Source organism: Dioscorea cayenensis, chromosome 1 (assembly GCF_009730915.1).
Source record: "Dioscorea cayenensis subsp. rotundata cultivar TDr96_F1 chromosome 1, TDr96_F1_v2_PseudoChromosome.rev07_lg8_w22 25.fasta, whole genome shotgun sequence".
NCBI lineage: Eukaryota > Viridiplantae > Streptophyta > Magnoliopsida > Dioscoreales > Dioscoreaceae > Dioscorea > Dioscorea cayenensis.
Genome location: NC_052471.1, coordinates 22,344,216 through 22,358,492, shown reverse-complemented (window position 1 = coordinate 22,358,492; position 14,277 = coordinate 22,344,216). Strand labels below are relative to the sequence as shown.

General features: G+C 38.4%; 1 protein-coding gene across 1 annotated transcript; it reads left to right on the top strand.

Annotated features, from left to right (window-relative positions):
* The first annotated feature begins 2,137 nt into the window (after nucleotides 1-2,137).
* LOC120257784 lies at nucleotides 2,138-2,620 on the top strand. Its single transcript, XM_039265111.1, has one exon. The coding sequence runs from the start codon at nucleotides 2,138-2,140 to the stop codon at nucleotides 2,618-2,620; it is 483 nt and encodes a 160-aa protein (XP_039121045.1).
* The last annotated feature ends 11,657 nt before the right edge of the window (nucleotides 2,621-14,277 follow it).

Genomic DNA, 14,277 nt, shown 5'->3' with positions numbered 1-14,277 from the left:
TAGACCAAAAATAAAAATCAAGAACTCGTATCTGATAAGAACAGATTGGATCTTACACTTTCCAAATCATTAGACAAAAAAAGGTTTTATTTTTCACAATTTTTTGAACTTTGCTTTCTCTCACTCCGCCAAAAGAAAAATAAAAGGTTCACAAAAAGAAACCATATTTCCTTTCCGTTTCAAGAACAAACACAACTGATCACGATCATAAACTAGCCTCATATCAGCTAAATAAAAAAAAGAATTTTTTTTTTGAGAAATCCAAAGATTGCTTTCCTTTTAAACAATCCTACGTAAAGAAAACCAAATCAAAGGTCGATAATCTGATCTTTCTTTCTCTTGAAGACTAACAATGAGAGGAATCTTCCTCTTCTCACCCTGTTGACTTCCAAAGACACACCGCCCTCCTCCTCCTGCTCAAAACAACAAAGAAAAAAAGAAAGCCAGAAATTAATACAATAGATTTCACAATGAAACAATTTTGATTTTCTGGATCTAACAAGAAGCTTTTAGGGTTTGCCCTTGAACATGAGAATCATGTGAGAGAGAGAGACCCCTGCAGGTGAAAGATGGAAGTTTTAGGAGGCGCATCGCAGATGAAGTCGATGTACCTCGGGTTGAACACGCAAAGGGAGAATTCTCTGTAGAGATGCACACGGGCGTGTGGAAATTACCCACGCTCGTGTGTTTGTCACAGTGTCAGACACAAGGGTAGACGCATGCCCCTCTGTCTTCTCGGGATAAATCTTTAAGTCTCTGCAGAGAAACGCACTCCCGTGTGGAATCAACATATGCACACGGGTGTGTGACCATGACAAGGTCATTCACTGGGGCAAACGCACGCCCCTATGTCCTCTCGGGATGAGCTCTGAACGAAAACACATGCCTGTGTGAAATTTTCACACGGCCGTGTGTCTTTCTCTGGATGACTTAGAAAAATCTACAGGCTCTGCCGGAAAATTCTTAGACATGTATACACACTCAGAGCCTGCTTCGACAATGCAAAATGAACCAGAGAATCATGGAGAACATGCTCAAACGACCAAGAAATTCCACCACACATTTATGCACACGAAAACATCAAATAATCCACGAGAAAATTACAACAATAGCATGTAAACAATCAAGACACCAACACTTAAGCTCTTATTCATGCAAACACTAACTAAAATCTAGTAAAACAGTAAATAACTTGGGTTGGATTCCAAGAAGGGCTTGTTTAACTTTACTAAGGCCATCTCCAACCTACAAACCCAAATTTCTACACCTAATCCCAAATTTGGTTCTGCTACAGTAAAATATACTCCAAGCACAAACCCCTAATTTTACCCCAAAAAAGCATATTCACAAAATATTCCTTCCACATCTTTTTATATATTATTACTATTCAATAAAAACACTTAAAATTAATCACTTTAACAATAATTTAATTAAATATTTATTACAATTTAATAATTTACTAATAAAAATAAATTAAAAAAATTTTACAACTAATTTTTTATTTAATTTATTTAAAAATTGAATTATAAATTTCTTAATTATCTTGATAAATAATGAAATTATTTTTCATATAGCAGGAAAATATTTTATATAAACACATGATTAATTATAATTTTAACAACAGTAAAATTACTTTAATTAGATATTTATATTGAAAATCATAAACAAGCATACAACAAATACTTAATATTACAACACAATATTATAAAGGAACATAGTCTCATTGGTATGAAGAACTTTCTGAATTAGTATATTGTTCCCACAAGTGCTCTATCAACACATTGCGAAGTCCAATGTGAGCTTCTTTGTCTTTAATTTGATTATATCGAGCCACAAACTTTTCAAATTAAGCATTTTCATCTTCGATGAGTTCCACAGTTGGGGCAGGCATATCTGTCGATTATAAATCCTAGTGGTGTTTCAGATCAAGATATTGTAAGTATATCTATACAATTCTAACATACAAACTATGTATTATTTTCTTTTAGCTAACATTACAAAATTTTGCAGTTAAATCAAGTAAAACTATTGCTAAGACAAGATCCAAAATACCACAAAAGGTTTCAAGTATGATAATGTATGGGATAAGGTAAAAAATTTTGAAAAATTTAAGGACCACGTGCTCACTCCAAGGCAAATGTCTCGAAAACATAGCGTCAATTTTCTCTCCTCTGAGTCAGATAATGCAACACCTGAATCTCAATCTGCAACATCCCCAGCATTGTCACAATTTTCAATTAACCTAGATGATGATAGGGGTGAAAACTCTTCCCAACATCCAATTGGTGTGAAAGAGGCTAAATTGAAGAAAAAGAATGAAGCTGATCTTATATCTGCAATGGGCAAATTGCAAGAAGATAACCGACAAGTTATGGAAATACTGAAGAAGAAAAATGCGGATAAAATGGCTATGAAAGAGTTTAAAGAAGAAAATAAGATCTTGACAACAGATTTGAGCATAATTACTGATCATAACATTCGTGCATATATTCAATCTGAACAAGCACGAATTATCCAAAAAAGAGGACATTTTCAAAAACCACCTCCTTCAACCTCGAATCTCATTGGAAACTATTTCAACAATCTAGGAGGAAGTGTCGCTGATTTACCAGATTATTAGTATTGATGTAATTTGTATTTGCATTGTATTAGCTTTTATTATGGTTAATTTTCAACAAAATTTTAACTATTCTAATTTCATAAATTTGATGATAAATTGATTTTCTTAATAATTTTATTATTAATTAAGTAATTAATTACACACAAATTAATTGTAGATATAATAATAACTAGTCATAATTATATTAATGAATTAGTAATTTTATAATTTTAATTACAATAATTATAAAAATAAAAAATGATTAAAAAATTAATATTTTTGTGGAACCCAAATTTGGGGTTACAATGGTGTGACCCCAAATTTGGAGTCATTCTATTCCAAACCCCAAATTTGATGTCAAATTTGGATGTGGGTTGGAGCAACTTACACCAAATTTGATCCCAAATTTTGAATTTGGGTCATCCATTGGAGATGACCTAAGCTTGATGTACCTTGCCTTACCTCACGAGGGATCTCGGAGAAAGAATACTTTCTTGTCATCTCTACTTACCTCCCCACCAAAATAAGGTTTTAGCCGATGACCGTTCACCTTGAATGTACTTTTCTGCGGATGAGAAATTTCAATAGCGCCATGGGGTGACACCTCAGTTACAGTGTATGACCCAAACCATCTGGACTTAAGCTTCCCCTAAAATAGCCTCAGGTGAGAGTTGAACAACAATACTTGATCACCAACCTTGAACTGTTACGGGTTTTTGATATGCTTATTATGCCACTTCCGAATTTTCTCCTTGTAAATCCTTGCATTCTCATATGCTTTCATTCTCCATTCATCCAACTCATTGAGATGAAGCATTCTTTGTTCAGCTGCCTTGCTCAAGTCAAAATTCATGGCCTTGATGGCCCAATAGGCTTTATGCTCTAACTCCACGGGTAAGTGACATGATTTACCATATACCAAGTTATAGGGTGTGGTCCCTATTGGAGTTTTATATGCCGTTCTGTGAGCCCAAAGGGTGTCATCCAAGCATTCCAACCAATCTCGCTTTCCTTGCTCTACGGATTTTGTCAAAATTCTCTTAAGTTCTCTATTTGTGACTTCCACTTGACCTCTCATCTGTGGGTGGTAGGGGGTAGCAAGGCGATGATGCACTCCATAGCGCTTCAACACTTTCTCAAGCTGAGTGTTACAAAAATGAGTCCCTCGATCACTAATGATAATTCGTGGGGCTCAAAATCGAGTGAACAACCTCTTCAAAAATTTTACCATAGTCCTAGTATTGTTAGTAGGTAAATCTTGAGCCTTCACCCAGTTAGAGACATAGTCAATCACAACCAAAATGTATTGATTACCATTAGACTTTGGAAACGGGCCCATAAAGTCATCCCATCGTGATAGATTTCCAGCCCTTTGGCAACTATCGCACCGAAAAACAAATAGATGTGCATCCCGGAATAAAGTCGGCCAATAAAATCCGGCAGCCAAAGCCTTTTCAGCCATTCTACTCGAAGCATAATGCCCCCCAACTGACCCTGAATGACAATGTGTAAGGATATTCCACCCTTCTTCCCTTGATACACATCTTCAAACTACATGATCTGCACAAATGTGGAACAAGTACGGATCGTTCCAGAAATAATTCCTCAAATCACTGAGGATTTCTTCTTTTGCTGGAATGTGAGGCCCTACTTAAGTACTCTCCCTGACAAGTAGTTTGCAAAATCTGCGAACCATGGAGTGCCCTCTGATTCTGAACTTTAAACTGCATACAATGGAGTGTTCCTCAGGAAAGCAATCATTAATCTCTTTGCTAGTTGGCTCTTGACCTTCACACCCTTCAAATCGACACAAATGGTTTGCAACCACATATTTGATTCCTTTCTTGTCTTTTTATCTCCATATCGAACTCTTGCAACAATAGGATCCAACAAATCAACCTCAGTTTCGCATCATCCTTGTTCATAAGATTGCGGAGCAGCGAGTGATTACTAAATACAGTGACCCTAGATAAGATGATGTATGGTCTGAAGTTGTCGAAAGCAAACACCACTGCTAACAACTCTTTTTCGGTGGTTGTATAGTTCTCTTGAGCACTTGTGAGAGTCGTGCTAGCATGATAGATTGATTGGAATTGCCTATCTTTTCTTTGACCCAAAACTACTCCAACGGCATAATCACTTGCATCGCACATGAGCTCAAAGGGCGCATTCCAATTTGGTACAATCAAAATTGGTGCTTGCAGTAATTTCTCCTTCAACAAGTTGAACGCTATCAGACAATCATTCCCAAAGTCAAAGGGAACATCCTTTTCAAGGAGTTTAGTCAATGGCAAGGTGATTTTCGAAAAGTCCTTGATGAACCTTCTGTAAAAACCCGCATGTCCCAAGAAACTACGAACCCTTTTTACATTTGTAGGTCGAGGAAGCTTTTCTATGACTTCAATCTTTGCCTTATCCACCTCTATTCCAACTTGAGATATCTTTTGTCCAAGGACAATGCCCTCTTGGACCATAAAATGGCACGCACCCCAATTAAGAACAAGATTTGTCTTTTCACATCTCACTAACACTCTTTCCAAATTCATTAAACAAATGTCAAAGGAATCTCTGTACGCTAAAAGATCATACATGAACACCTCCATGATATCTTCCAAGAGATCGTCAAAGATGGTGGGCATGCAATTTTGAAATGTCACTGGTGCATTACACAACCCGAAAGGCATTCTTCTGTAAGAAATAGTTCCGTAGGAGAAAGTAATTGTCATCTTCTTTTGATCCTTTGGAGCTATAGGAATTTGAAAATACTTTGACATACAATCAAGGAAGCAATATAACAGATGCCCTGCCAACTGCTCCAACATATGATCAATGAATGGCAATGGAAAATGGTCCTTTCGAGTTGCATCATTTAGCCTTAAGTAGTCAATGTAGACAAGCCAACCTGTAACTATCCTGGTTGGAATTAGTTCATTATTTTCATTTCTCACGACCGTTATTCCCCCTTCTTCGGGACTACTTGAGTTAGGCTTACCCACTCATTGTCAGAGATAGGATAAATGATTCCTGCATCTAGCAGTTTTACCACCTCTGCCTTGACAACTTCCTTCATGTTTGGATTTAATCTTCTCTGAGGTTGAATCACCAACTTGTAATTGTCCACCATTAAGATCTTATGAGTGCAAAATGAAGGATTTATGCCTTTTATATCAGAGATCTTCCAAGCAATGGCAGATTTATGTTTTGTTACATGCTCACAAGCTTGTCCTCTTGATCTGGAGAGAGGTTCGTAGCCACAATCACCGGGAGCTTTGATTCTTCAATTAGGAAAGCATATTCCAAATATGCTGGTAAAGTTTTCAGCTCTAACTCAGGTGGTTCCTCAATTGATTGTCGCAATCTTCTTTCCTTCAATCTGTCAATTTCCTCAAAATCGTCCGACCCTTGTTCGAGATCATTCTCTATCTCCTCTGCTTGTACATGTGCATTTGAATGGTCTTCAATGATAACAACATCCTCCATCTCACAGATTTCCTACCCCAAAGTCGACACACCCAACGAGAAAAGTTTCTTGTCTTTGTTCATGAAAGGAGGATTCAAACTGAGCAAGGTCTCTCTCTCCAAACTTTCTTCCGAATGAATGCTCTTGGATGCCAATGCAAACTTTTCAAACAGATCCAGCACACTATCCAACTCGCAACTCTGATCCTGAATTTTGTCAATGTAATCAACAATTGTTCTTTCCACGGGATTGTTAATGGTGAATTGCTCTTGCACAAAACAACATGGAGTGGATTGCACTTCAAACAACTGAACTTTCTGTTCTATATTTTCAACCATTCCCGTGATTGTGTCAAATAATTCGGGTATGTTGATCATTTTTCCTGAAATCAAAGAAAAAAAAACAAATTAGAATGATGACAGAATAAGAAAAGGTGAAATTGAATAAATGATGAATAGCTAAATAGCAAAGTGCAAAGTATCTCTAAACGCTTATTCCCCGGCAACAACGCCAAAACTTGACAACGCCCTTTGCGTGTGACCCGCAAGTGCACATGTTTGTCGAAGTAATAAATCCCAAGTGAGTGGGTGATCGTATCCACAGGGAATAGTTAATAGAAACACAATGATTGCTACTTAACTAAGTGAAGATGACACAATAATAGTGTGGGATAAAAATCAAAGTGAACAAGACTAAAGAAAATTAGAAAGAGAGGCACGATAAAATGAGAGGAAAGCCAATCGATAGAAAGTGAGGCACTCGGACATTGCTCCCCCTAGGACTATTAGTTCAAGTGTAATAAGTTCTTGTATGATAAGAATATGAAGTGTTCTTTCCTTATGATGATCATTACTTTTCTCGTGTTTTAACGTTAATATGTGTGCATTTATGTTACTTTCATGCATATAGGGTTGTGAAGCCGAATGTTAGTGATAGAAGCCAATGTAGATCGTGAATGCACCATTTGGATTAAATCTTGAGAAGGTTCAAACGTGAATACAAAAGTCGGGTTCAAGATGAGAGAATATGTGCCAACCTCCTTGTATTCAAGTTAGCACAATCATTTGGAGGGCATAAGGGCAGTCACATTCAAGCATTGCGGCTTGTGCATGTATAGTCCATAGGGTGTGCCCACATGGGCATGTGGATTCCCGATTCCAGCATTATTTAAGGCCGATTTCAGCCCCTAATTCTAGAATTTGTTTCTCCATCTTTTCCCCAACTTGAGTGAGGGCTGCGGCTAGGGTTTTGAAAGGTATTGGCTAGGGATTTGGAGAGGTTCTACTGCTCTAATATTGTGCTCCGTTTGGAAAAAAGTTAGTGGGAGAGCTTTCGTCAGCACCGCTCCGCCGAGGTGTAGAGGACTCTCCACAAGACCATCGCCATGACTATCGATGGGGTTTTCTATGGATTCTTTGCTTTTACATTTGATATCATTGTTAGTAATTAGCTCAATGGAGAGCTAAACCCCCTAGTGGGTACTTGGATATTTGTGAACCCTAGGATGTATTCGTTTAGTTGAACCTTTTTATTATGCTTTCAATTAATTGATATTTTATTTGAGTTCCAATCTTATATGCTTGATTGTGTGAATACTCCCTTAGAGTGACACTAGGGTTGAGAGTTCTTGTTGGTAACTTTTGTGAGTGAGTGACACACCACGCGAGTTAGACAAAGCTAGATTGGAGAGGGTTGAGAGGGTGAGTAGAGAGGCGGAAAGTCCCTTATCTCCTCCGGTGTGATTTATTCTACCTCCGCTGGGGCTTAGTTGTAGGGACAACGGAGTGAAGCGTTTAAGTGATTTTAGCACCTAGAGCTTAATTGTGGGCTAGGAATTTTCCACCTGGACCAAAGGGTTAAGTCTACATCTAGGAACAGGATTCCTATATATAGATCTAACCCTTGGTCCATGCGAAAGACCCCTAATTACGATTAAGCCCTAGATACTAAGGATTACTTCAACGCTTCACTCTATTGCTCACGCAACTAAGCCCCAGCGGAGTTCCTCTCTTAGAACTTCACTATGTTGTAATCGCAAAGAACTCTAGGAACATGGAGGTAGGATATCACACCGGCGGAGGAAAGGGACGCTCCGCTACCTCTCGACTCACCCTGTTAACCCTCTCCAATCTTGCATTATTTAACCCTCATGGTGAGTAACTCATCCATAAAAAGCTACGAAGAAGGACTCTCAACCCTAGTGTCACTCTAAGAGAGAAATCATTCAACAAGCATTCAAGATTGGAAATCAATTAAAGACATCAATTAAAGAAAGCATAATAAATGGTCAATAAAATAATAACATCCTAGTGTTTACAAGTTCAAGTACCAACTAGGGGTTTAGCTCTCCATGGAGCAAGATACAATCAATAATGAAAATGAAAGTAAAAACATGTAATCCATAAGGAAACCCTCTCAGTATTCATGTCGATAGTCTTCTAGAGTAGCCTCGTCCTCTCCAAAGGTCCTCTTTTCAAGCCTAGGGCACACCTCGCCGAATCGGTGCTGATGAGAGCTCCCCAATAACTATCTTCCAAGAGAAACACGGTGTCAAAGCCGTAGAACCACTCCAAAAGCCTTGCCAAAACCCCTCTAAACCCTAGCCCCCGGCCTTCCAAAAGTTGGAGAAAAGATGGAAGAAAGGATGAAAGATGGATCCCTAAATCCGTACAAGTCACGGCTTTATAAAGGGTTGGAATTGAGCATCCATACGGGCATGTGGAATTTCCACACGCCCATATGGATTTATGGAAATTTGATTTTTTGTGGGCTGTGAACAGTAACCAATATAGTAAAGTAATACAGTGATTTGCTACAGTATCTACTATAGTACTCCAAGATCGCATGTATGGGTACACTACAATGATTTACTATAGTGAATCCACACTTTTTATAGAGGCAAGATAAACGAGCACACGTCTATGCCGTAGATCGCATCGCTTCTTCAATAAAAAGCCATATTGGTGAAAATCTTGCTAACATTGCACAAGTCAGAATACTTAAATGTGACTGCCTTTGTGCCCCTACAAACCATGTAATTGATTGAGCGCATAGAGGTTGGTACACATTCATGTATCTTCGATCACAACTTGTGTCTTCACATTTGTTCACTCCAAGACTTCATCAACAAAGTATAATCGTAATCTACTTTGGCTTCTTTCTTTCATATTTGGCCTCACAACCCTTCATGCATGATGTTCACAAATACACATGTGTTAGGGCTAAAATCTGATAAAAGTAATGCTCATCGTAAGAAAAGAATACTACATATTACTAATACACAAGCATTTATCAATAATCCCACTCACCAAACTTAGGCGAGTATAGCCCACACGAGTGTTACATATCCGCCAACTCCTTGTCTCGAGCCGAAACCTCACCACCTAACAAACTAAGACCACACACACACACACACGTAACAAGAAAAGAGTAAGCCAAAGACACACCAAGGAAAACTCAAAGATTATGTGCGCAAAACAAACCTTAATGAGGTCAAAGTTTAGCTCAAAACAAAGACTAGGGATTTCCACAAAGAATTCCTAAGGTTCTAGGCTTCCCTCTAAGCCAAAGAAACCAAGAAAACATGGAGAACTCACTAGTGCTATACTAACTTTAGCTATTGCTACAGTAATCGAGACCGAACTGATCAACAATTCAAGGGAAAGACACCAAGTTCTCACAACCATACAATTGCCAACTAAAATACACATGAATCAACAAATCTATGGCATCATTTTAAGCCCTTAAACACCCTTCTTTTCCCCACCAAAAATCCACAAAAAAGCCATCAAAACTCATGGAATTCAAAGGAATACTAATTCCATGGATACAACGTACAAGGGATTCACAACTCAAACAACCTTTAAATAGCCAAACAATTACAAAGGTTTTGAGAACAGGTTTCCAAGGAAGAGCATGAGAGTTAAATAATGATTTGAAGAGCTTAAAACACAAGCACAACATAGAAGATGCATATACTTTAACAAAATAAATCAAAGGAATGGATCATTACCTTCTAAACTTCAAACCACACAAAGCTTGGCAAGGAGAAGAGATGGCCAGCTATTGGAATAAAGAAGAGAAGAGTTAAGAGATGAATGAGAAGCTTAGCCTCTAAGGAACCTTGTATTTAAAGGAATGGATTAGGTTTTAAGGGGAAATGTCCCTTTTGTCCTTACAACTTAAATATATTAACCAAAATGCCATGGACTTTAAAAAATGATTAAGTTAACCTCATGCATATAAAACAAAGACTAGAGTGAATAAGCATTTGGTAAAAGACAACAATGCCCTTATGCATTCAAGAAAAGACATTGGTGAGTAAGCTTGCGTGATAATTACTCAAATGACCCAAACTAATACAATAAATGCTATCAAAACGCGTCATGAATTTAGTATGTTGTGCCCTCTGTGTCACAGTAATCTCGGACACATCCGTTTATAATACCCCTACCGCTGTAGGGGGTGCCTCTGTCTGATCCTGCTCGAGCGGTGCAGCTAGTGCCGGCTGAGAACCCTCTGCTGAAACTTCCCTCGCTCTCAAATGGCTTTGGTGAATGCACTTTCAGTACATAAACCTCGTTCCAATACTTTCTAATCATACCCAAGAGCCTCGTTGTCCGAATACTTTCTAGTGCTCGGCTGACAACCCTTTGATCGTCTCTCGTAATCCCATCCCCAGGAGGAATCTAGTGATGTATGGGCTGGAAAAAATGACACCGATCCTGGAATAATGTCTCTGATGCCTCAGGTACTCGGCTAAAATGTGTCCTAAGTGAATCGGGTCGCTTCGCACCATGGAGTATAATAAGTATAGAAGTTCCTGTCCACTCAAGATGCCATTACTGTCGCCGCGGCCATTCACTGATCTACTAAAGATGGGGTGAAGATGTCTGTAGCTTGTCGGGAGAGGCATGTAGCCTTGGACACTCCCGGCTCGTACCGACCCTGACCACACAGTATCTTATATGCCTTCTTGGGGGTCAAACTTCCTGAGAAGTCGGTTGGTAGCCTATCATACTCCTCTCTCTCAGTGAATGCCTCATCATAACAGTCTTCAGTAAATTTAATTTGGCACTAGTATTATGTTTACTTATTGTAAAACTCATGTTACTTACTTTGTCATACTTATAATTGGGAACTATTTTAATTTACATGTTTATTGTGGAAGGTTTGCTTCATGATTAGCTTATTTCAATAATTTGGAACTCTATATTCAGTATTTTCACACTTTGATATTCTAAAACCCTAATTGAGGTAGAATGCCTTCTTATTCTTTTTTTCTTACTATTTTTGTATTAAAGTTTGCTATTATATGTATTCATGTTCTAAACTAGTTATTTTATTAGTAAAGTATCATTTTGGAGTTTATATTATTATTGTGGTATATTCTTATTTGAGTGGTGCCTAACCTCCCCTCACTGAGCAAAGTTAGTTGCTCAACCCTTCTATCCTCTTCCCAACCTTTTGCAGATAGTAGGTGCGGCGGTGTGGTAGTGTGCTGAGCATTTACTACTATTCTCTATATTGCATTTCCTTTTAGTCCACATATATTTATTTTTGGTCATGGACATTGACACACATTTTGCGTGTGTGTACCGTATGTGCACGGGTTGTCGAATTAATAAAGTACTTGAGTGAGTAGGTAGTCATTTATACAGGGAATAGTTGTTAGCAAGCAAGTATTGATGCTATTTAGCAATCGAGTGAACCAATTCAAGATTTGAGTGAACAATACCAATGCAAATAAAAATAAAGAAAAGAGAAAATAATGCAATAGGAATAAGGAGAGCTAATCGATATGAAGATGGGGTACCCAGACATTGCTCACACTAGGTCTATTGTTTCAAGTTCAAGACTAATTATTATGCCTCCTAATTGAAGTTTAATGAGTCGTGAAAATCCAAAGACACACGGTCCCAAACCTAAGGCCAACCATGACTAAGCACTATGAGCTGGTAGAAAGGGATACCCTCGGAGACTCACACTGTGAGGGTTTGCTTTAAGCTCTAGGGATTCCAGGTGATAAACCCTTTGGTCCAGGCGAAAGATCCTACTCATAATTAAGCCCTAGCACTAAGGATTACTTCAACATTTCACTCTGTTGCTCGCGCAACTAAGCCCTAGTGGAGTTTGTCTCTTAGCACTTCACTCTATCATGACTGCAAAGAACTCTTGGAACATGGAGGTAGGATAAATCACATCATAAGGGAAAGGGGGTGTTCCGCTGCCTCTCGACTCACCCTCTCGACTTTCTCCAACCTTGCTTTGTCTAACCCTAATAAACTGTCACTCATTCACAAGGATTACCAAGTTAGATTCTCAACCCTAGTGTCACTCTAAGGGAAAATCAATTCAACAAGCATTCAAGGTTGAAACTCAATTAAAAACATCAATTAAAGAAAAATAATAAGAGTCAATGAAACAAAATCATCCTAGGTTTTACAAGTCCAAGCACCCACTGGGGGTTTAGCTCTCCATGGAGCAATACACAACCAATAATGAAATCCAAAGTAAATGCATGCAATCCATAGATAAAACCTCCTTATAGTCTTTTTTTTTTATCAAAAAAAAAAACCTCCTTATAGTCCGTATTGATGGTCTTGTGGAGCCACCTCGTCTTCTCTAAAGGTTCCCTTGTCAAACTTAGTACACACCTCGCCGAATAGATGTCGATGAAGTTCTCCTCTAAAGTAACTCGATGTCGAATGCCGTAGGACCACTTCAAAAACCTAGCAAAATCCTCTCCAAACTCTAGCCGTGAGCACCTCCAAACACGGGCATGTAGAATTTCCACACAGCCGTGTGAATTTCGAGAACTTCTTTTCTTCTCCAGAATGCTCCCGAATCCACTCTTTTCATTAAGGCCACATGAACAGGCACACATCCATGCCGTAGATCACGTCATGTCTTCAATGAAACCACTTTGACGAAGCTCTTGATATTGCATAAGTTAGAACATATGAGTGTGACTGCCTTTGTGCCCCTCCACTTTGTGTATTCATTTGAGTGTAATGGAGGTTGGCACACAACCGTATGTCTTTAGCCCATCTTGTGTCTTTACCTTTGTTCGATCCAAGAACTTCATCAACAATCGCGTCCATGATCTACTTTTGCTTCCTTTCTCGTAAGTTTGTCTCCACAACCCTAAATGCACAAAAGAACAGAAATACACACGAATAAGAGGTAAAATATGATAAAAGTAATGCTCAATGTAAGGAAAGTATACTTCATATTACTTATACACAAGCACTTATCAAACATGTTATTTGACTTTGTATCCACTAGTGTTTAGTAAACTTTGTTGCATAGTTTTGTATCTAAACAACTCTTAAACCCATGGCGTGTCTACTATGTGCTGTTGTTATTGCTTTCCTCTGCATCAGTTTAAATATTATTATTTCTAGGTTGTTGGTTAGCCTTGCGGTTCCCCAAGGGTTGAGTGGCGAGTGTCCCTCCTCGGGATCGTCATGGCAGTTGTCACGTTCCTTGGGCCCGCGGGTCTGGGCATGACATATATGGTGAAGTTCCTATGGGTGTTTTATATGTGGTCATGTATGCCCACAAGGCAGCGTCTAATTTATCCGACCAATCCTTCCGATGGTGAGCTACAATCTATTCTAGGATTTGTTTCAACTGCCTATTGTACATTTCTTCCTGGCCACTTGTTTGTGGATAATAAGGGTGGTTAATCTATGTGTAACTCCATATTTCCTTAATGATTTCAATAACTTATCATTACAAATGTGTGTACCCCTATCACTTAAGATTGCTCTAGGTGTTCCAAATCTATAGAATAGCTTCTGTAAGAATTTGATCACAACTCTAGCATCATTCAAGGGGAGAGCTTATGCTTGTACCCATTTGGAAACATAATTGACAACGACTAAGATTAACTCATAACCAAATTACGTAGGAAACGGGCCCATAAATCTAATACCTCATATATGTATTTCACAAACAAGAATAGCATTCAGAGGCATTTCATGTTAGAGAGAAATATTACCCATGCGCTGGTAGTTAACTAGTTATGACAATTTTGTACATACATGTGAGCATCCTGAAAAATTGTGGGCCAATAAAAACCTAATTCAAAAACATTGCCAGCTGCTCTATTTGTGCTAAAAATATCCCCAGTTAGTCCTGAATGATAATGCTCAAGAATTTCCTATCCTTCAGCCCGAGGAACACATCTCCTGATGATTTGGTTTGTATAGAC